This window comes from Pelodiscus sinensis, chromosome 7 (assembly GCF_049634645.1).
Source record: "Pelodiscus sinensis isolate JC-2024 chromosome 7, ASM4963464v1, whole genome shotgun sequence".
Classification (NCBI taxonomy): domain Eukaryota; kingdom Metazoa; phylum Chordata; order Testudines; family Trionychidae; genus Pelodiscus; species Pelodiscus sinensis.
The window spans coordinates 18,923,377-18,944,174 of NC_134717.1; the positions used below are offsets into that span (position 1 = coordinate 18,923,377).

The following is a 20,798-nucleotide window of genomic DNA, read 5'->3' on the forward strand; positions in this document are numbered from 1 at the left end:
GAGTTCAGAATTTGTCACTTGCCCCAGAGTCAAATGAAATTGTCCCAGTGGGAGTTCAAAACCCTTTGTGCCATGCAGAAAGTACTCCAGGTCTCACCAGTCAAGACAGAGCTATAAGACCACTTTGGAGACTTTGAGGAGATCAAGCTCCTGAGTGGAAATGGAATATCTTGGTCTGTCTCCCGGATGAACCCTATGCTTCAGCGAAGGCACATTCTATAGGAAGATAAGGATTGTGATGATTTGAGTAGAGAACTGGGAATCTGGATGCCTCAATTCTCATTTCTGTGCATTGATGTACTTTGATCTTGGGAAAATCAGTTAACCTCTTTGTATTTCAATTTAATCATTTCTAAAATGGGTATAATAATAAATACCTTCGCAAGTTGCTTGGAGTTTAATTAAATGGTGATTGTAAAATGCACTGGTCTCCTTTAAAGAAAGTGGCTATATGGGATGCAAATTATTAACAGCACTAGCTGACATACAAATTTAGGATCTAACGTTTTTTTATAGCAGCACCATTTTGTATAGCAGCAGTCCAAAATGTTTGGACAATAATGAGTGAACAGGTCTCTATCAAGAGTGAATAGCAAATCACTATGCTTTTTACACATTTCTGGAATACAGGCAGTCCCCGGGTTACGTACAAGATAGGGACTGTAGGTTTGTTCTTAAGTTGAATCTGTATGTAAGTCGGAACTGGCATCCAGATTCAGCCGCTGTTGAAACTGATCAGTTTCAACAGCGGCTGAATCTGGATGCCAGTTCTGACTTACATACAGATTCAACTTAAGAACCCCAGGCGTCCCCAAGTCAGCTGCTGCTGAAACTGATCAGCGGCTGATTCCAGGAAGCCGGGGGCAGAGCAACTGCGCCGCCCCCCCCCCCCCTTCAGCAGACCAGGGAGACGCGGAGCAACCCTACAAACACTCAAACATTCCTTGCAAGTAGGAATAAGAGATCCTCCGGAAAAGGGCTTTATTCCAGAGGATCGCGCCAGTCTGGATGCTCTTTTCCAGCTTTTCCCCAAGCCGGAAAAAAAGCGGCGGCCATGTTTATTTAAATCCCGCAGGGGATATTTAAATCCCCCGCGGATTTCCCTATTCCAAAGTTCGAAATTAGCATGCCTCTTCTGAAGAAGGGGCCAGTCTAGATGTAGCCACTATGTATTATTGTACATATTTGTTACCTCCTCTTGTACTTTCCCCCTGATATTCCAGATGAAATATTCCTCCTCAACACCTGTCATTGTTCTTTTATTCCTGATGTTTTTTATCAAACCATTTCATCATGTACTAGACTGGGGTGTCCTTGTACAGTCCTGCTGAAATGTGTTTATATGTTCTGTAATGGAACTCCCCCCCCCCCCCATGGTTTATGAACTGCATTCATGGACATAACTCAAAGGTGGCTTGAGCGAATTATTTCATGTAACCCATCGATCTTCATGTCATGATGTGCTGGTTCTGTTTAACTTACTCTGTTGTATGTATCATTTGTATGTGTAAAATTAGACACAGGGAGTGGGGAATAATTTGTGAAACCCCAGACCCCTCTCTCCCTTCGAGGGTCCCTGGCTCCTTCCTTCAGGTGCAGCCCAGCCAAAAAGACCTAGGCATCTGCTTTCCTATTCCTTTTGTTAAGGAGTTGAGGTCACTCCCTACCAACCACTGCTCAGACTTCAGGACAAAAGATTAACAATGGCTCATCTAGAAGTTGCAGGTAACACCCTCCATGTCTCCCATTCACACACTGGAAACTCAGAAATTATTCCCCACTCCCTGTGTCTAATTTTACACATACAAATGATACATACAACAGAGTTAGATAAACAGAACCAGTAGATCGTGACATGAAGATCGATGGGTTACATGAAATAATTTGCTCAAACCAGCTTTGAGTCATGTATATTCATGTCTATGAGTCCATTTCATAAACCATGGGTGCGGGCGGTGCGGGGGCCCCCATGGGGCGGTCCATCACATGTTCTATGTGTTTTGCCAGTGCTAGGGAAGCAGATACCAAGTCCGTGTCCTGGACCCTGACTTACAAGCAAACATCTGCTTTTGGCAGGGCCTCATGGTAAAACTCTGGTTCAGGTCTCAGGCCTTACATCAGGCCCATGCTTCAGGTACTTTCCTGCTACTACAACACATTTAAATTAGAGGACTGCACATTTATTATGATTTATTTCTGTTTTTTCTGCGGCTGCATCTTGCATTCTTTTTTTTCCTTCCCAGTTGAACTGCAGCTTCTTGTACGTTGATTATAGTGCCTCTTAGGATTTCCCACATTCTGCTCAGTGATGGATTTTAAGACTTCCTTCCATTGTACGCTACCATTTTAAATGACCCAAAATATGCCTTTCTGAAATCTAATACCTGAATGTTTCTTTCTGTGATTCCATTCCTTTCTTTGCTGACTTGGTAAGCTGAAGGTTACTTATTCTAAGCTTCCCTATTTTCCCAACATTCTGTAGCAATAAAGAGTAAATCCAACATGGTTCTTTCAATGGTTGGAGACTTGGCTCAAAATTTTCTTCTTTGTAACTAAGTAACATCCATGTAGCTTCAACACAGAGGCTTTAATTCAGTTCAAATTATAAACAGGCTGAAGCTTCCATGTTTTGAAAAATCATTAGGAAATTAGATTGACTTACATTTGGCTTTAGAGATTTCATATTAGTTCCAGTTATAATAATGTGTTCAGACATCATTTGATTGCTCAAAGAACCAGCTAAACAATCCAGAAACTGAAACTCTGCCATCTCTGTTAAATATTCAGTGATCAAATAATAAGCAGTACCTGACTGTGTATTCATCTGACTTGGAAATGTAATTAATTGACTTCAATGGAATTTATCAAAGCATTCTTAAAATGAGTTAATATGCAAGTTGTGCTGCAATTCCATGGAATAATTATCTCAACTTTGTTTTGTTAGCTTTCTGCTATCGAATTGATAACAGTCAAAGCTCCCATATCAGATCTGAGTGGCCTCCTTGTTTCTCAGCTGTTGGCATTTGCAGTAAAGAGTCTGGAATTAGTGAATTATACAAGGTTACATATCTATTTAGTGAGAGCAGATGTTTAGGCTGGGGGGGAATGAGGGAGGGTTACTTGCCATATGGATCAATAGCAATGTATGACACTATATATGTAACAAGTAAGGGTATGTCTACACTACAAAGTTAATTCGAACTAACAGAGGTTAGTTCGAATTAACTTTAATAGGCACTACACATGCAAACCGCTAGTTCGAACTTAATTCGAACTAGCGGAGCACTTAATTCGAACTAGGTAAACCTCATTCTACGAGGACTAACGCCTAGTTCAAATTAAGTAGTTCGAATTAAGGGCTGTGTAGCCACTTAATTCGAACTAGTGGGAGGCTAGACCTCCCCAGCTTTCCCTGGTGGCCACTCTGGGCACAACCAGGGAAACTCTTCTGCTCTCCTCCCAGCCCTGGAGCCCTTAAAGGGGCACAGTCTGGCTACGCTGCCCGTGCTGGGTGCAAGCCTGCCAGCACCCAGTCAGCAGACCCTGCACCTGGCACGGCATGAGCCAGCCACCCGCTGCTACCCAGCCCTCCGCCTCTTCCCGGAATCAGTCTGGCGGCTCCCAGGAGCCTGCCTGGGGCCGCAAGAGGCGGGCGCCCACCTTGTCTAGTGCGGAGATTGTGGACCTCATCCAGGTTTGGAGGGAGGCCTCCAACGTCCACGACCTCCACACTAGGCATAGGAAAGTGGCTGTCTAGGGCAGGATAGCTGCCAGCCTAGCTACCAAAGGCCATATGCGAACCCAGGAGCAGGTTTGCATGAAAATCAAGGTGGTCCAGTGAGACCCCCAACCCTGAGCCCTGAGCTTAGAACATAAGAATGCCATACTGGGTCAGACCAAAGGTCCATCTAGCCCAGTAGCCTGTCTGCCGACAGCGGCCAACACCAGCTACCCTGGAGGGGATGGACCAAAAACAATGACCAAGCCATTTGTCTCGTGACATCCATCTCCAGCCTTCCACAAACAGAGGCCAGGGACACCACTCCTACCCCCTGGCTAATAGCACTCCATGGACCCAACATCCATGACTTTATCTAACTTCTCTTTAAACTCTGTTATAGTTCTAGCCTTCACAGCTTCCTGTGGCAAGGAGTTCCACAGGTTGACTATTTGCTTTGTGAAGAAGAACTTTCTGTTATTAGTTTGAAGCCTGCTACCCATTCATTTCATTTGGTGTCCTCTAGTCCTTCTATTATGGGAACTAATGAAGAACTTTTCTTTATGCACCCTCTCCACACTAGTCATGATTTTATATCCTCTATCATATCCCCCCTCAGTGTCCTCTTTTCCAAACTGAAAAGTACCAGTTACTTTAGCCTCTCCTCATATGGGACCTGTTCCAAACCCCTGATCATTTTAGTTGCCCTTTTCGGAACCCTTTCCATGGCCGAAATATCTTTTCTGGGGAGAGGAGACCACATCTGTACACAGTACTGAAGATGTGAGCGTACAATAGTTTTATACTTCCCCTCCTCCTTCTTCCCCTGGCTTCCCCCTGCCAGCTCCCTCCTCCCAGGTTTCCCCCTCCCCTCTCCCACCCTCTCTCTTCCCCTCTCCAACCTCCTTTTCCCAGTCTCCCCAGAGGTTAATCCCCTCCACCATCCCCAGTTTTGTTAAATAAAGAGAGTTTCTATTTTTGAACACGTGTCCTTTATTTTTTACATCAGGAAGGGGGGTTAGGGAGGGGTAAGTGGAAGGAGGTGAGGGAGGAATGGGGCACAAGCCCCCGATGGGGAGGACTGGGGTGGCTCTGCAGGCTCCTTGGGGTGGAAGCTCTCCTGTAGGGTCTTCTGGATCCTGACAGCCCCCCGATTGACCCTCCTGGATGGCAGCCTGCGGCAAGTGCAGCCGGGCTGATGACCGAGTGCTGTGATGTGCCGAGTGTGGGCACTCAGGGCACTCCAAGACAGGACTGCTTTGCTGTACCTCATCGAGTTAGACAAGCAAGCAGGGAACCCTGAGAACTGTCTGTCCAGGCTGGGGGTCGGGTCCCTTTAAGAACAGCCCTCGGCTAGCCTGAGACAGCAGCTCCACACTCTAAGTCCTAACCTGATGCCCTGCTGGCACTGCTTCCGGCCAGCCTTAACTTCAGTTCAGGGTCCACTCAGTGTGGACATGCTATTTCGAATTAGCAAAACGCTCATTCAAATTAGTTTTTAGGTCTAGATGCACTAGTTCAAATTAGCTTAGTTCAAATTAACTAATTCGGATTAAATTAATTGGAAATAGTGCTGTAATGTAGACGTACCCTAAGGCTGTGTCCAGACTCGAGGGTTTTTTCGAAAAAAGTAGCCTTTTTTCGAAAAAACTTCACCTGCGTCTAGACTACAGCCGTGTTCTTTCAAAATTAAATCGAAAGAATGCAGCTTTTCTTTCGATAGCGGGAAACCTCATTTCACGAGGAAGAACGCCTTTTTTCAAAAGTGCTCTTTCGAAAAAAGGCGTTCTTGAATGCAAACAGGGCTTTTTCGAAGGAGAGCATCCAGAGTGCCTGGGTGCTCTCTTTCGAAAAAGCGGCTTGCTTTTTTGAAAGTACTGCTTGCAGTCTAGACGCTCTTTTTCGAAAGAGACTTGCAGTCTAGACGTAGCCTAAGGTATTAGTCCCTTTACTCTATAGTGCTTAAATACTGTATCAGTCAGTATATAAGCTAACTAATTTTAAAAGTGGGACCAAGCAATATGCTTGGTTTGAAGACTTGGCAGGAGCTTTAATTTTAGATGACAGGTGTGAATTGGTGGTGACTGGAAATGCTTTCCCTACAGAGGCGCTGAGAGACAACTGCACACATTACTACAGTTTTCATCACAACTGATTCCATTATCAGTAGTCCTTTTAGAGGCTTCAATACTCAGCACAGCAACTAGAGTAAAAAACTAAACAGACTTGGAAGTATATTTCCAAAACTAGGAATTGAGCTAGTCCAGGAGGGGAAATATTCTAGACAGGGGGCACTATGAGGAAAATTTACACTACTTCTGTTGGTGCTGTACCAATAGAGAAATGAGTGCAAACTTCTGCAGTTTAAGTAATAGAATTAGAAACACTGGATTTCTGATCTTAGGTCTGCCACTAAATATCTATGCTTGGAGCAAATCACTTAACCTGTCTGTGCCAAACTCTGACCTTGTTTACACACATGCCACCCTATTGCAATCAATGAAATATATAAATAATTTAGAAGTTTTGCTCTCACTGTTTTCCCACCTGTTAAAGGAGGAAAATAATCCCTAAAGTGATGCTATGGGTATTTAAATAATTAATGTTTGTATAAAGCACCACATAAAATTATTATTCCAAAATATATTTCCTAAGGCTGCTTCCCTTTTCGTTCCAGTATTCTATGATTCTATAACTGTGCAATGCAGTCCAAATTTCTTGCTTTATTTTAATTTTTGCCTGGAAATCAGTGAGGAAGAAATATCTATTTAAATCTGTATAGGATGAATGAACCTATCAGTATCTTCTAGATAATTACAGAATTCAGAAAGCTCCATATGAACAGCATAGGTGAATAAATTTACTTTATGAAGGACTGGTTCTGTTATTGTACAGGACATTTATAACTTCATGAAGATTATGATGAATGGTTCATAAAAAGTTAAAACTTGTCAAAACCACTTATTACATTGGCATGTGCTGTAGTTTAAGAGTTGCATGTCTTAGCTAAACATAATGTTGCTAGCCATGGATAGTGCAATCCATAAGCATTTCAATAAATTACATGCATTGGCTAATGTGTAATAGCCATGTAGTACAAAGGTAGTAAGAACCACATGGAAACCTAGGTATATGGGTAGAAAACTCATTTGTGAATCATGCCACAATTTACAACTGGCTTATAATGTCTAGGAACTGTTGGATATATGTTAGGAACACTGTAAAACTCATACATGGCAACCCAACATTCTATAGCCTTATAATTGTATTCCTTGTCTTTTACTGTCCTCTTTCACAGCAAACTTTTCTTGTGTTATACAAATGCAGCCTCTTTGTGTTAACAAAGGTGGATTCTCTGTGCTTGACTATAACCTGTGCTTCCTTTCGTGTTAGTGTATAGTGAGGCCAAGTAGTCAGAGCAGCCTACAGGAAATACAGTACAGCAAACTTCCGATAATACAGCACCTTTAGGACCCAGGGGGTGCCGGATTATCAAATATGCTGGACTATCGGAAGGGGGGCTATGAGGGGTCTGGGATGGGGTGGGGTGGGATGCGCCCCTGGGCACTGCAGGACCAACCCAACAGCACCCCAGCTGCTCTACCCCAGACTTCCCCAAGTCAGCCGCTGGTCAGTTTCAGCAGCATCTGAATCAGGGAAGCCGGGGGCAAAGCAGCTTCAATTGTCCGGCTGCCCGGAGCACTTCCGGGTTCCAGATGGTGCTGGACCATCAGGAGTGCCGGACCATTAGATGCTGGACAACTGGAGTTTTACTGTAGTTATATTTATCACAACTTGCTCTATTGTAATTAAGATGATGTCTTATGAAGTGACTGTGCTTTTGGAGCATATGCTCATACTGTATGGTTTTGAAATGGGTTGTTTCTCTTATATTTTTATATTTTGGTAGTTTGTATAGAGTAAATTCTGACTTCAGTTCCACACCATGCATGTCCTATGGAGATAGGAACTGGAAGGCACTCCTACCAGTAAAGTTAAATTGGTATAGAAAAGTTATGTAGCTACAGAAACTCCTTGCAGCTGAGTCTGACATTCTTCTGCAAGTGAAAGTGTTACTGACTTTAACCTCTGATGTTAATTTAGAGCCTGAGCCTATTACCATTAAAGTTACGACAAAAATTATGATGGGTTTTACTGAAAGCAGGATTGGACAGCTGGGAATAAGTAGCATAGGCAGAGACCTTGTCAAGTTTTCAATTAAACCAGCTCTGCCTCCATTATTGTTGGCTAAATGTTTCAGCTACATGGGATATGTAACTACAGGGTTTTTAAAAGCATGTACTAGAGTTAGGCATTCAACTCTCATAAGTCCTTTACTAACCCATATCTTGTTTTCAGATGCTGAATCTGAAGTCTTTTGGTTGCATCCCTTTTCTTCCCTCCTCGCTTTTCAGCATTATAGCCAACAGTTGCCAATTATGTGGAGAGAAACCAATGTTTGTCACTACCAATATAATACAAATTACAGTGTAGATGCAAGTGACAATTCTATTCCTCTACAAGAAACATGAGCATGAACCAACTAGGACTAGCTTATCAAGAGACAATCACTTGACTAATTTAAAAAAAGGAACTTAATCTTTAATCAAAGAAAATAATTATTATTTTAAAACAGCAGAATAGTTATTATAGTAGAACTCTAGGAGAGAAAAAATGCTCTTTGAAAACACATTCAGGTATGACATCTATTTAATGGCTTACAATTGGTCAGAAGTGAAGAAACTTTATAAGTTACTGATGCATCTCATTAATTATTTTGTATGAAAAATATAGATTCATATATGTTAGCAATGAAAGAGTTGTTAGGTCTCATCCTTCCCCTTCTAAAACAGTTTTCCTCTTGGTATATTTCCTCTTGTTTTCTCCATTCTAGCTGCAGATGTTTCAGAGTATGAGGACTCTAATATTTCTCACAGAGCAGTATTTCATAGCAAAGCTCTCATTATATCATATCTTATTTCTTCCCCTCTTCCTACACTATCCAAATCTCTTCCCATGCCGTAGGCATCACTCACTTTAATCATAGTAACCAACTCCTGCCTGATCCTCCCCTCTTATCTCTAGTCAAACTGAAAAGCTACTGAACTCATCTTCTGGCTCAACCCTTTCAACCGTGTCACCTCCAATCAACACTGAATGATTTCCTTGATTTATTTTATGAGAACAAACTCAAACTCTTTGTCATGATCATGAGGATTAGCCAGCAGTCTGGGGACTAAGGGGTTAACCTTACCTAACCAGGTACATTCTGCCAATAGGAATGTAGGTATGAATTTCAAACTAGGACAAAGGAATGTTTGCTTTTCCCCTCCTTTGTCTCTCAGGGTATGGCTACACTAGCTCATCAATTTGAGCTAGGTAGGCAAATCAGGCAACCAAAGTTGCAAATGAAGCCCGGGATTTCTACACTGCACACACATTCTTGCGCAAGTAAATTTACAGTAAAGCAGTGGTCCCCAACCTTTTCAGGTTGTCGGGCACCAGGGGGCGTGGCCGTTCGCCCGCCGGGCGCCAGGGGGCGGGGACACTTGCCCGCCTGGGGGTGGCCCCCCCCAGCCGCATGCCCGGGGGCAGGGCCCCTCCCATAGCCACGGGGCCGGGCCCCTCCCCATAGCCACGCGCCCGGGGCCGGCGCCCCCCGGTAAGCGCTGCGCGCCCGGGGCTGGCGCCCCCCCCCGTAAGCGCCGCGCACCCGGGGGCGGGGCCGGGGCCGGAGCCGGCAAGGGCACGCGTGGCGCGGCGCACCCGGGGGCGGGGGTCAGGGTCGGCACCGGCAAGCGCGGCACACCCGGGGCCGGGACCGGCCATGCGCCCAGGGCTGGCACCTGCCGCACGCCCAAGGGCAGGGCCAGCCCAGATTGCTCCGCGGGCGCGTGTAAAGAGCCCGGCGGGCGCCATGGCGCCCGCGGGCACCGGATTGGGGACCATGGCAGTAAAGTCTCAGAACAGAGGGCTTCTTGCACAAGAGCTATTCCTCTCCCTACGAGGAATAAGTCCTCTTGCTCAAGAAGGCAGTGTGGATGGGCAACGGGGATTTCTTGCACAACAAAGCCCTATGGCTAAAATGGCCATCAGATCTTTCTTGCACAAGACAGCATCCACGCCGCCATCCTTGTGCAAAAGCACATCTCTTGTGCAAAAGCACATGGCAGTGTGGATGTGCTCTTACGCAAGACCCTTTGCACAAGAACTCGTGCGCAAAACATTTCTTGCGCAAGAAGCCTGTAGTGTAGACATAGCCTTGACGTTTAACTCATGTGCTCTCTGCACCCATGTGCGAAGTCTGAGAGACATCACTGTGACTCTACTAACAGGTACAGGACTCTGCACTAGCATATCCCAATGCAGAACATAGTGATCAAAACAGTGATTATGATATTAATAATATTACCTTCAGGATCCCTGTTCCTGTGCACCTCTCTCATCTGGCACCTTTTGGATTTGACCAGTCCCAAATCAAGAAATCTGTTGGGCCAGATCAATGTCAGCCCCTCTGCTGCCACTATCTATGGAGCCGGGGGGACGTCATTGACCAAGCAAGAGTCCTTGTGATCGGAGGAATTGGCAGGGTAGCTGTGGAGCCTTGTGGCTGGAGCCAGGAGTACAGCCCAGCAGAGCTCCACAGCCATCCTGCCTCTTCCCCCTGACCTCCTGTGCCCCCCGAACCATCCCTGCTCTACTCCCTCCCTACCTGATCTTGAGTACCACAAATGAGCTATTTGTAGTGTTCCAGAAGCTCGGGGTAGGAGAGGAATTGCTGAGGGAGGGGGCGTGAATGCATGAGTACTTCAGCCTGGGAGCACCCACAGGGATGCCAGAGCACAGATATTTCTGGATTAGGGAAGTCCAGACCATAGAGGTCCAACCTATATTTATAATCCTTAATTACTTGCACCCAGCCTAGCTGATTAACCAGATTGTAAATATTTTTTTCTTCAAACCTTTCCTTCAAAAGTTTCTAAGGGTATGTCTACACTACAAAGTTAATTCGAACTAACGGACGTTAGTTTGAATTAACTTTGATAGGCGCTACACAAGCGCTCCGCTAGTTCGAACTTAAAACTAGAAAGAGTTTTTAAATTTGAAAATAGAATTCAGTCTGATTTATTGAAGAATGGTATTTGAAACTCCTGTTTTTGTGAAAATAGAGGTTCTTTACCTTTTGCTATCAGTGCTGTCTTGGTATCTTTATTGTTCTTTTGAGCAGTTTTTAGAACATATGACATATTGTCATGAATTAAGTATTATTTGTGAACCATTTTTTTCAACTTCTTCCACTATATACTTTTAATATAAGCTTTTGTCAAGTATTTATGTTGGTGTTTAAAGTGGGGAAATGGAGTGATAGATCCACCTAATTTAGGCTTAATCCATTTAAAATAGAATTATCACTCATAACATCTGCTTTCACATTTATCTAACAATAAGAACAGACAAGATTGAATTGGTAAGAGCCCAAGTTACCACATTCTGTGCAGTGGGAAGTCTTTCCAACTTCTATGGTGATTGCCTCTTCTGTTCTGTGGATCTGGCTCTTCAGTCTAACCTTTCAGTTTCTGGTCGACTGTTCTCCACTTTGGGCCTTGTTTACTTGGGTTTTTATACATTTCAGGTTACTTAATCTTTATCCAATTGATTTTTAGTACATCACCTCTTTGGGTATTATGTACATTTATATATAAAAATTTGCTTTACACAATTTCTGCAGGGTTGTTGTTGTTGTTGTTGTTGTTTGTTTTATTTGGTTGGTTGGTTGGTTGGTTTTTTGCCATTTATGTAGCTTTTATGTCATGGGTTTTTCCAATAAAAGGTTTTTTGGTTTTTACAAATATATATATAATTTCATCTCAAAACTTCCAGCAAAACCTAGTCCTGTAGTTCTGTCAGCAATAGCCTAATTTTAAGCAGGCCAGTTAGTGATTCTGTCAAGAACTAGCAAAACCACATTTATGCAAGAAAAAAGTTGGCCTTAGTGTTACCTTCTCCCTTATACTTATTCCCTGTCCATAATTATTATTCATTAAAATATAACTAACTAAGCTTTTAATGTCACCATTTATCAATCCTTCATGTTATATTTCAGTGTTATAAGTCAGTATATGCTACCCCATCATCTGTTAGATGGGAGGCTGCAGAATGCTCTGTGATCATTGTGACAGAGCATGCTGAAATCCTTCAATGTTTCATTATCTTTTTTGCAAATATAGGTTTGGCTGGGAATTTTTATTAATCAGAGTCCAAAGCCTTACATTTGTATATTGCCAAATGTTGTCAGTGTTTGTTTTCTCTTATGAATTTTGAGGTACTTCTGTTTTGGGGCCTTGATGTTTAGTGCTTTCAGTGCTATCCCAACATTTAATAGCATGCTCTACTGGCCCCTCTTATCTGTATGTCCAGTCTTGCTGTAATTGACAATGGCAAAACTTCTGGTCATAGGGGGTATATTTTATGGCCCAATCCTGTAGTCATTTTTCCTGTGCATAATTCGTATTCATTTAAATAATCCCATTAGTTTATGAGTCTGAACTGTAGTAGAGGACTCTTACAACTCAAGCTCTGTGAACCCCTAATTAGCTTCCGCAAATCTCTCAGGCTCTCTAGTCATTGAAATTAGACCACTAAGATCATTTCCTCTTGGTAGCAACACACAAGAGCCCAAGCAGCTGAACAGGAATGAGGGAGTTTGTGACAATTTGGCTAATAGTAGGGGAAACTCTAAGTATGCTCAGTATGTTTACACTGTTGTCCTAAGAGGGGCCAGACTTTTCCTGGCCTAATTGATACTCAGTTGTCCCATTAAAAAAAAGTTAGCAGGTGCATAAGCAAAAGAAAGTATTACTCTGGCTTTGAGTATTGAGTACACACACACGGGCTACGTCTACACTGGCACCCTTTTCTGGAAATGCTTAAAATGGAACAGTTTTCCGTTATAAGTATTTGCGGAAAAAGTGCGTCTACATAGGCAGGATGCTTTTCTGGAAAAGCACTTTTTCCGGAAAAGCGTCCATGGCCAATGTAGATGTGCTTTTCCGGAGAAAAGCCCCGATCGTCATTTTCGCGATCGGGGCTTTTTTGCGGAAAAGACTACTGTGCTGTCTACACTGGCCCTTTTCCGGAACAGTTTTTCCAGAAAAGGACTTTTGCCCGAACGGGAGCAGCATAGTTTTTCCAGAAAAACACTGACAATTTTACAGTAGATCGTCATTGCTTTTCCGGAAAAGCAAGCAGCCAGTGTAGACAGCTGGCAAGTTATTCCGGAAAAGCAGCTGCTTTTCTGGAATAAGTGGCCCAGTGTAGTCACAGCCACACAAAACAGGGCACATACTTTGCCATAGGCCATACATTCCCCTCCTTTTCTTGGAACCATGTAGTCAGCAGGGGCTGATGCCCCAAGTGAGTTGTTAGGAGTATGCTCTCTTATACTCTCCATGATGCTTTGGTAAAACAGGAATTTTGGCCTTTGGAAAAGGAGATAGAGGAAATGAGAGGGACCTCACCTTGACTTGATCTGTCTGAAACATAACCAGCAGGCGTGGCTACATTCAGCTCCATGGTAACCCCTCCCCCTCATACGTTTCAAGGCTGAAAATATTAACATAGCATTTTTTCAAAAACATGGCTGCTAAATTGTACATACTGTTTTGGGTGCACTGGGAAACTGAAATTTACAGATGCCAGGTCTGATTTGTATCCACAGAAGAGGAGGATTTGCTCTTTTGCATTTAAGTCTGCATGTGCACACAAATGCTTACATAATGCAGCACATATGTTTGAAAATGTGACTCATTTTCTCTACAATGTCAATCACAGCTTGTGCAAAAAGTAATATACAATAAATGAATGCTCTACTGTAATTTCTACTGTTGCATTCTAGCAGAAAATATATGCTTTAAATCTTGCAACTTGGTAACAGTCGTCTTATTATTCCTTGATAATGTTTCATGCAATCCTAGTATTAAAGATTACTACCAGATGATGCTCTCTTTGTAAGTTGTATCTTTAAGTTACAAATAACATGACTGGCAGATTGTTAATGATTTTTGTGAGTGTCATGAGAAAGGAGTGCTTAAACATTAATCATCTGACGTGTCACTCCAGTGAAGTCTTGTGTCTCGAGTAGGCACCTCTTCCATCTCTCTCAGATGCAAAGCACATTTTAGCTCAGATCTAACAACTAGGGAAACAAAAATTCTTGTACTAACTCATATTTCTCTATATTTCTTGTGACAGAATTTTGTGTGGGGATCTCATGGGGGTGAAGCAGAAAACTTGTAAAATTATTTCTTGGCCACCTACCTTAACCCCTTACCATGAATGGACTCCTATGTAAAGATACAATTGATATTTGGATAAATGTTTCATTAATCTCATAAAGGAGCACAGTAGATGCCAGGGCTTAGGAGGACGGGGTTAAGGATTTGTTAACTATTGATCCTGCCTTCAAAACAGGTCCATCATTGAAAACCTTTAAAATGTTTTAAACACAAAGGAAAAAGTAACATAAATTATGGTCTGATGCCAGAATAACAATATAAATGCAACAACTATAGCTGATGCATATGTGTAATATACTAAGATCTTTTTTACTATCCAATGTTTTATCTAGGTATGTGATCCCAATATTATGCAAACACGGACACGAAATATGTTAAGATCTCCTTTAAATATAAATACCTGTCCTAAAGAGACACAAATGCAACCCTGTGTTCTCAATCAAAATTGCTTTCAATATCAGTACAATCTAACAGGTAAGCCAAACTATAATTCACAAGAGAAATAGAGGGTGTTATGTTTCTCAATACATTCTTTGCTACTAAGTTAGGAAAATGACACAACAATGTAAAGCCTCATAATAAAGGATAGAGCTGCTTTTAAAAAATAGTTATGTACAAAGCGCCTTATTATTTAGCAGATCTGCTCTTTGTTTATATTTAATTATATCTCTTTACTGTAACAATTTAACATCCCAGTCCTACAGGATCTCAACTTTAAATGTGGTACCAGTTCCACTGAATTCATTAAAGCTAGACACGTGTATAAATCTTTGCATATTTGGATAGGATCAGCATTTATTACTTGTATTATGACTGAAAAAAACATCCTAAATAAGCAAGAATGAGACGGAGTCTATTTGTTATACATGATCAATATTATTGAAGTCAGTTATACGCTGATGACACCTTTGAAGGCAATATAGGCAATACAGGGGTACTTAAGAGTAAAATTTGTTGTTCAGAAGCTTAATTACCATTGATTATAACTGTTTGGAAAACAAAATTACAGATGACTGTTTTCTTCTTTTGTGCCTGTTAAGTTAGTTCTGATACACAAGGATAGAACACATCTTAACTTTCAGATTCTAGATTAAGTTTGTAGGGTTAGCAGTTAGAAAAAGTCACATTTGTATATATAATCCCAACGTTTGAACTGAAAGTCTTTGAGAGACAAAGATGGAAAATCATAATACCCTTTTTCTGAGGGTCACTTTTCAGAGCAGAATCATGCTTTTCTTTGTTCATTATTTTCATTGGTGTAAGGCATAGGACATTATTTTTTTTTTCATCCTGATTTTTTTTTAAGGCTCACTTTTCTTTGACTTCCTCTTTAATAAAATCTTGGAAGGGTGAAGTGATAATCAAGACTCATTGTAAGAGCTTAACACAGGGATATATGACAGCTAAAAAAAGGAAGAGGTTTTTTTTTTCTAGAATGACTTTTTGAAGACAAAGATGCATTTGATGATGGGCTTTGCTTTGAGACAACAGATTAAAATATAGTAGTACTTCAGAAACTTTCATAGCTACTCTGTTAAATTGAAATTTTATTTCAGACAAATAATGTAGCTTTCTGCATGTGCCATCTGTTTTCAAACGATACACTATATCAGCATTAAATGGTTTTTCACATACTCTGATGTATGGTTTTTTAAGGCACATTGGAGATATGACAGTGAATTTTCCAATTCAGACTTGCTTATTTTCTTTAAGAATAACTTCCTTTTAATCTGCTTTGTTCTTAGCATGATATGTGCTCACATTTCAAAATCCTATACAGTAGTTAAATGAAGATAACTAACTAACTTGTAATTCGAGATAAAAATGAAGTATAATGATGGTTTGCTGTACTAAATGCAGTTATATTGTGTATTTAGATTGGAGTACATGTCAGCTAAGTGAAAATGCAACCTGTGGACAAGGGATTCAGAGACGCCTTTTGAACTGTATTCGCAGTGATGGAAAATCAGTGAATATGAACTACTGCGAGCAGGTGAAGTTTAGATATACACTAGAAAAATGTCTTAAAGTCTAAGACACACCTCAGCTGTTTTTGAAATTACAGAATGCTCGTGCTGTACCCCTGGTGCTTTGCTGTTACCATTTATGTGTCATAGATAAGTTGCTATCATTAATCATGGATTTAACCAGTGTCAGAGGTATTCTGGAACCAAAATATAAGACTATCAGAATAATAATGTCTATTGATTGGTTATCTGTCTTCTTCTTTGTACCCTAAAGGAGGATTTCAATGATGGAGTAATGTCTGTATGTTTATAGGACTCAGTCTTACAGCCGCTATACATAGTCAGGCCCAATCAAGTCAATGGGTAAGAGATTATGTCCTACTGAAGTCATCTGAATAAGAATATGCAGAATGGGGCCAAAAGTTTTCAGGGTCTGTCAGTCTTTCAGATGTAAAATGCCATAAAAATGCAAGCTGGAATTACTGCTGAATATCTCCCTGTAAATGACATTGAGAGAATCACTTTAGTCACTATGAAGTTTCAGTTTTCTAATTTTATGACCAGCAATGACAAAATGACATTTCTCTGTCTATACAGTTAAATTTGGAAAAGCTAGAACAATTGAGTCTTCATTGTCTTGTGGAATGTGCTGTGAACTGTCAGCTATCCAAGTGGTCAGCCTGGTCAGAATGTTCAAATACTTGTGGTATTGGAGGTAAGTCTGTTTCTGAGACTATCATCGCTTTTTGTCCTCATTTCTTGGAATGGTAAAATACACTTAAGAACTCAAACACATACCCCATTCCGCAGAAGTTTATGTAATACTATAAAACATATAAAGACAATAATATAAATAAGGAAAAACAACATATTTCTGTGTAAATTATAAAACCATGATAATTACTTTAACAGCTAGTAAAACATTATAACATGATCTGCTAATATTTTATGCAAGTTTCTTAATAGATGTAAGAGAATTTTCTTTGTTTTGTTACATTTTGGTAAAAATCCATCGAACGGTATTTGAATTACCCATCCATGAAAAATGTAATGTATAACGCAGACTTTTGTACAAAGGATGTTATACTAATTAATTCAAAACTCTGAAAATTCAGTCAGAGTTGAAAATAAACTCTTTTGCATAGAGTGATTTGCAAAAGGGAAGCTAGTGAGCTTTCAGGATTTTTTATTTTATTTTAGTACCTCTCGTGTATTTTGGGATTCAAAATTTCAGCACAGATAACCTTAGTATGATTAAAATAATTATTTATAATTATTTATCTTCTTCAGAACTAAAAACTTGAAATAGCAAATTTTGGGGGCCTAGTTCTGTAACTTGGTATGTGAGCACAGGTCTCTGTATTTGTGTAGAGCGCCAATGACTTCAGGTACAGATATTGACCCACATATAACAAGTGACAAGATTAGGGCTTATCTCTTCTTGTATAGTTCTTCAATTTCTGGCAAATGTCATTTGAAGAGAAGTACTGTAGGTTATATTTAAAATAAATCTGCAATATCGTTTCCAAGTTTCCGAAGGGTAGCTATGTTAGTCTGTTCCAGCAAAACCAATGAGGAGTCTAGACACCTTAAAGTCTAAGGCTGCGTCTAGACTGGTAAGTTTTTCCACAAAAGCAGTCGCTTTTGCACAAAAACTTGCCAGCTGTCTACACTGGCCGCTTGATTTTGCACAAAAGCACTAACGTTCTACAGTCCGAAATCAGTGCTTCTTGCGCAAATGCTTTGATGTTCCCGTTCGGGCAAAAGCCCTTTTCCAGAAATGTTTTTGCGCAAGAGGGCCAGTTTAGACAGCTAAAAACTGTTTTGCGCAAAAAAGCCCCGATGGCGAAAATGGCTATCAGGGCTTTCTTGCGCAAAACCACATCTAGATTGGCATGGACGCTTTTCCGCAAAAAGTGCTTTTGCGGAAAAGCGTCCGTGCCAATCTAGATGCTCTTTTCCGCAAATGCTTTTAACGGAAAAACTTTTCCGTTAAAAGCATTTGCAGAAAATCATGCCAGTCTAGACATAGCCTAAGGGTATGTCTACCCTACAGCGCTATTTTGAATTAACTTAATTCAAAATAGTTAATTCAAATTAAGCTAATTCAAAATAACACATCTATACACAAAAACTATTTTGAAATAGCATTTTGCTATTTCAAAATAGCACATCCACACTGAGTGGACCCTGAACCGAAGTTAAGGCTGGCCGGAACCAGTGCCAGCAGGGCATCATATTAGGACTTAGTGTGTGGGGCTTCTGCCTGAGGCTAACTGAGCTTCATGCTTAAAGAGACCCTACCCCCACCCCGGACAGACAGTTCTCAGGGGTCCCCGGTTTCTTGTCTACCTCAATGAGGGAAAGCAAAGCAGTCCTGTCTTGGAGTGCCCTGAGTGCCCGAACGCGGGACACCACAGCACTCGGCCACATGGAGCCAGAGCTTCCCCTGGGCACACCGGTGCTTCTTGTGGGGTCGTTGCCATCAGCCCAGATGCACTTGCTGCAAGCTGCCATCCAGGGGGTCCATTTGGGGGCTGTCAGGGTCTAGAAGGCCCTGAGGGAGAGCATCCACCTCAAGGAGGCCTCAGAGTCACCCCGGTCCTCCCCACCGGGGGGCCTGTGCCCCATTCCTCCCTCATGTCCTTTCACTTACCTCTCCCTAGCCGCCCTTCCTGATGTCAAATAAAATACACGTATTTTCAAAAATAGAAACTGGGTTTATTGAACAAAACTGGGGGGGTTGAACCTCTGGGGAGACTGGGAAAAGGAAGTGGGAGAAGGGAAGATAGAGCGGAGAGGGGAAGGGGAAACCTGTGAGAAGGGAGCTGGAAGGGGGAAGCAAGGGGAAGAAGGGGAGGGGAAGCTCAGGGCCCAGGGTTGGGGGTCTCGCCGGACCAACTTGACTTTCATGCAAACCTGCTCCTGGGTTTGCATGTGGCCTTTAGTGGCCAGGCTGGCAGCTATCCTTCCATATACAGCCACATTCCTCTGTCTAGTGTGGAGATCATGGACGTTGGGGGCATCTCCCCCAAACCTGAATAAGGTCCATGATCTCCACCCTGGACCAGGAAGACGCCCGCCTTCTCCAGCCCCTGGCAGGCTCCTGGGAGCTGGCAGACTGCGCCTGGGGAGCGGTGGAGGACTGGCTGCCAGTGGCTTGCTGGCTCATGTTTTTAGGCCCTGGGTCAGGGGCCCTAGTGGTCACTGCTGGCTCTGGGTTGGCAGGCTTGGAGCTGGCACAGGCGCTGTGGCCAGGGTCTACTCCTATAATGGCTCCAGGGCTGGGGGAGAGGAGAAGTAAGTTTTCCTGGTTGTGCCCATTTCATGAGATGTATCAGATAAAGTGGGTTCCAGCCCTTGAAATATTATGCTTAGATACATTTATTCAACTTTAAAGTGCCACAGAACTCCTCATAATTTTCCATGCTACTGGCAATTAGTTTCTAATTGTCCATTGTTTGTCTGAATCGTATTTATTTGAGGGGAAAGGAAAAAATAGATTGATAGCTTCAGTGGAGGGATCTTTTTAGATGCATTTCAAAAATCAAAGCATGTAACAGAAATTATCAAAGAGATTAATATTTAGATTAATCACATTCTTTGTCTTTTGAGTTTTCATCAGTTCAGTAAAATAGTATCCCTTAACATAAATGAATAATTCATAAATATTATTTAACAGCCAACATGCTATGAATATTATTAAATTCCAAGCTCTATTTAAAAAAAAACCTCTTTGAGACTAAAGAAAAGCAGCAGAAATAATTAGAGATATGGAACAGCTATTGAAAGAGGAGAGATTAAATAGGATAGGACTTTTCAAGTTGGAAAAGAAGTGACTAAAGAGAGATATAAAATTCTGAATGTTGTGTTATTTACCTTTTCACCCTAAACTGGAAGAGGTCACCCAATGAAATGAATAGGCAAGCAGTATGTTTAAAACAAACAGAAAGAGGTACTTCAGAGAATGCACTGTCATCCTGTGGAACTTGTTGCTGTGGTTGTTGTGAAGGATGAATTAGACACGTTCATGGCAGATTTGTCCATCTCTGGCTATTAGACAAGATGCTCAAGAATTCAACCCATTCTCTGGGTATCTCTAAACATCTGTCTGCCAGAAGCTGGCATTGGGCGATGAATATTGTTAATTCCTTAATATTACTAAATCACTTAATAAATTGCCCTGTTCTGCTCACTCCCTCTGAAGTACCTAGTGTAATCTAAAGACTAGAAATTGAGCCATTGATATGAGCCAATAATGTATATACACCTGGTATATCTTATATACATAAGATATTGTTCATTCCAAGTCTTATTAAAGTTTCTGCCAATATATACTTTTGCCATGTTTTCTTATCTTCCTGTTTCTGTTTTTAATGGGAATGGTCAATGTTTACCCTCTAAGTCTGATTCAGTGCTTGCATGGGATTTGAATTTAGTTCTCTACAAACTGACAGGAACTTCCTGTGAACCTCTGAGCACAATTTGGTTATCTTTATTAATGGTGTAAATATTGTTTTTGCTGGAAAGTTCTTCTGGTAGGAGGGTTTTGGAGCTTGAAGCTTCTTTAGCTGACCCTTCTTTTAGCACCTTTTTATTAGGCCACATCCTCAGTTAATGCAGAATGTCTTGTCAGCTTTCCACTTAAATCAGACAATCTTTACTTGTCTTTCCTGAAACCCAGTTCATCTAAGGTTGAAGTTCTTCATACTTCTATTCTTGTTCAAGGATAGCTCTTCTTGAACTGCAGTACAGTAGACTTCCGATAATCCGGAACCTATGGGACCTAGGTGGTGCCGGATTATCAGATATGCCGGA

At 41.6% G+C, this 20,798-nt stretch overlaps 1 protein-coding gene across 2 annotated transcripts in view; it reads left to right on the forward strand.

The window, feature by feature from the left end:
* Positions 1-20,798, forward strand: part of THSD7B (thrombospondin type 1 domain containing 7B) — a 630,645-nt gene that overhangs the window by 575,532 nt on the left and 34,315 nt on the right. For both annotated transcript variants that reach the window (XM_075933305.1, XM_075933306.1), the window contains exons 18-20: positions 14,346-14,487; positions 15,891-16,006; positions 16,578-16,695. In XM_075933305.1, the coding sequence (XP_075789420.1) occupies positions 14,346-14,487; positions 15,891-16,006; positions 16,578-16,695 (376 nt within the window). The remainder of the gene's footprint in view (positions 1-14,345; positions 14,488-15,890; positions 16,007-16,577; positions 16,696-20,798) is intronic.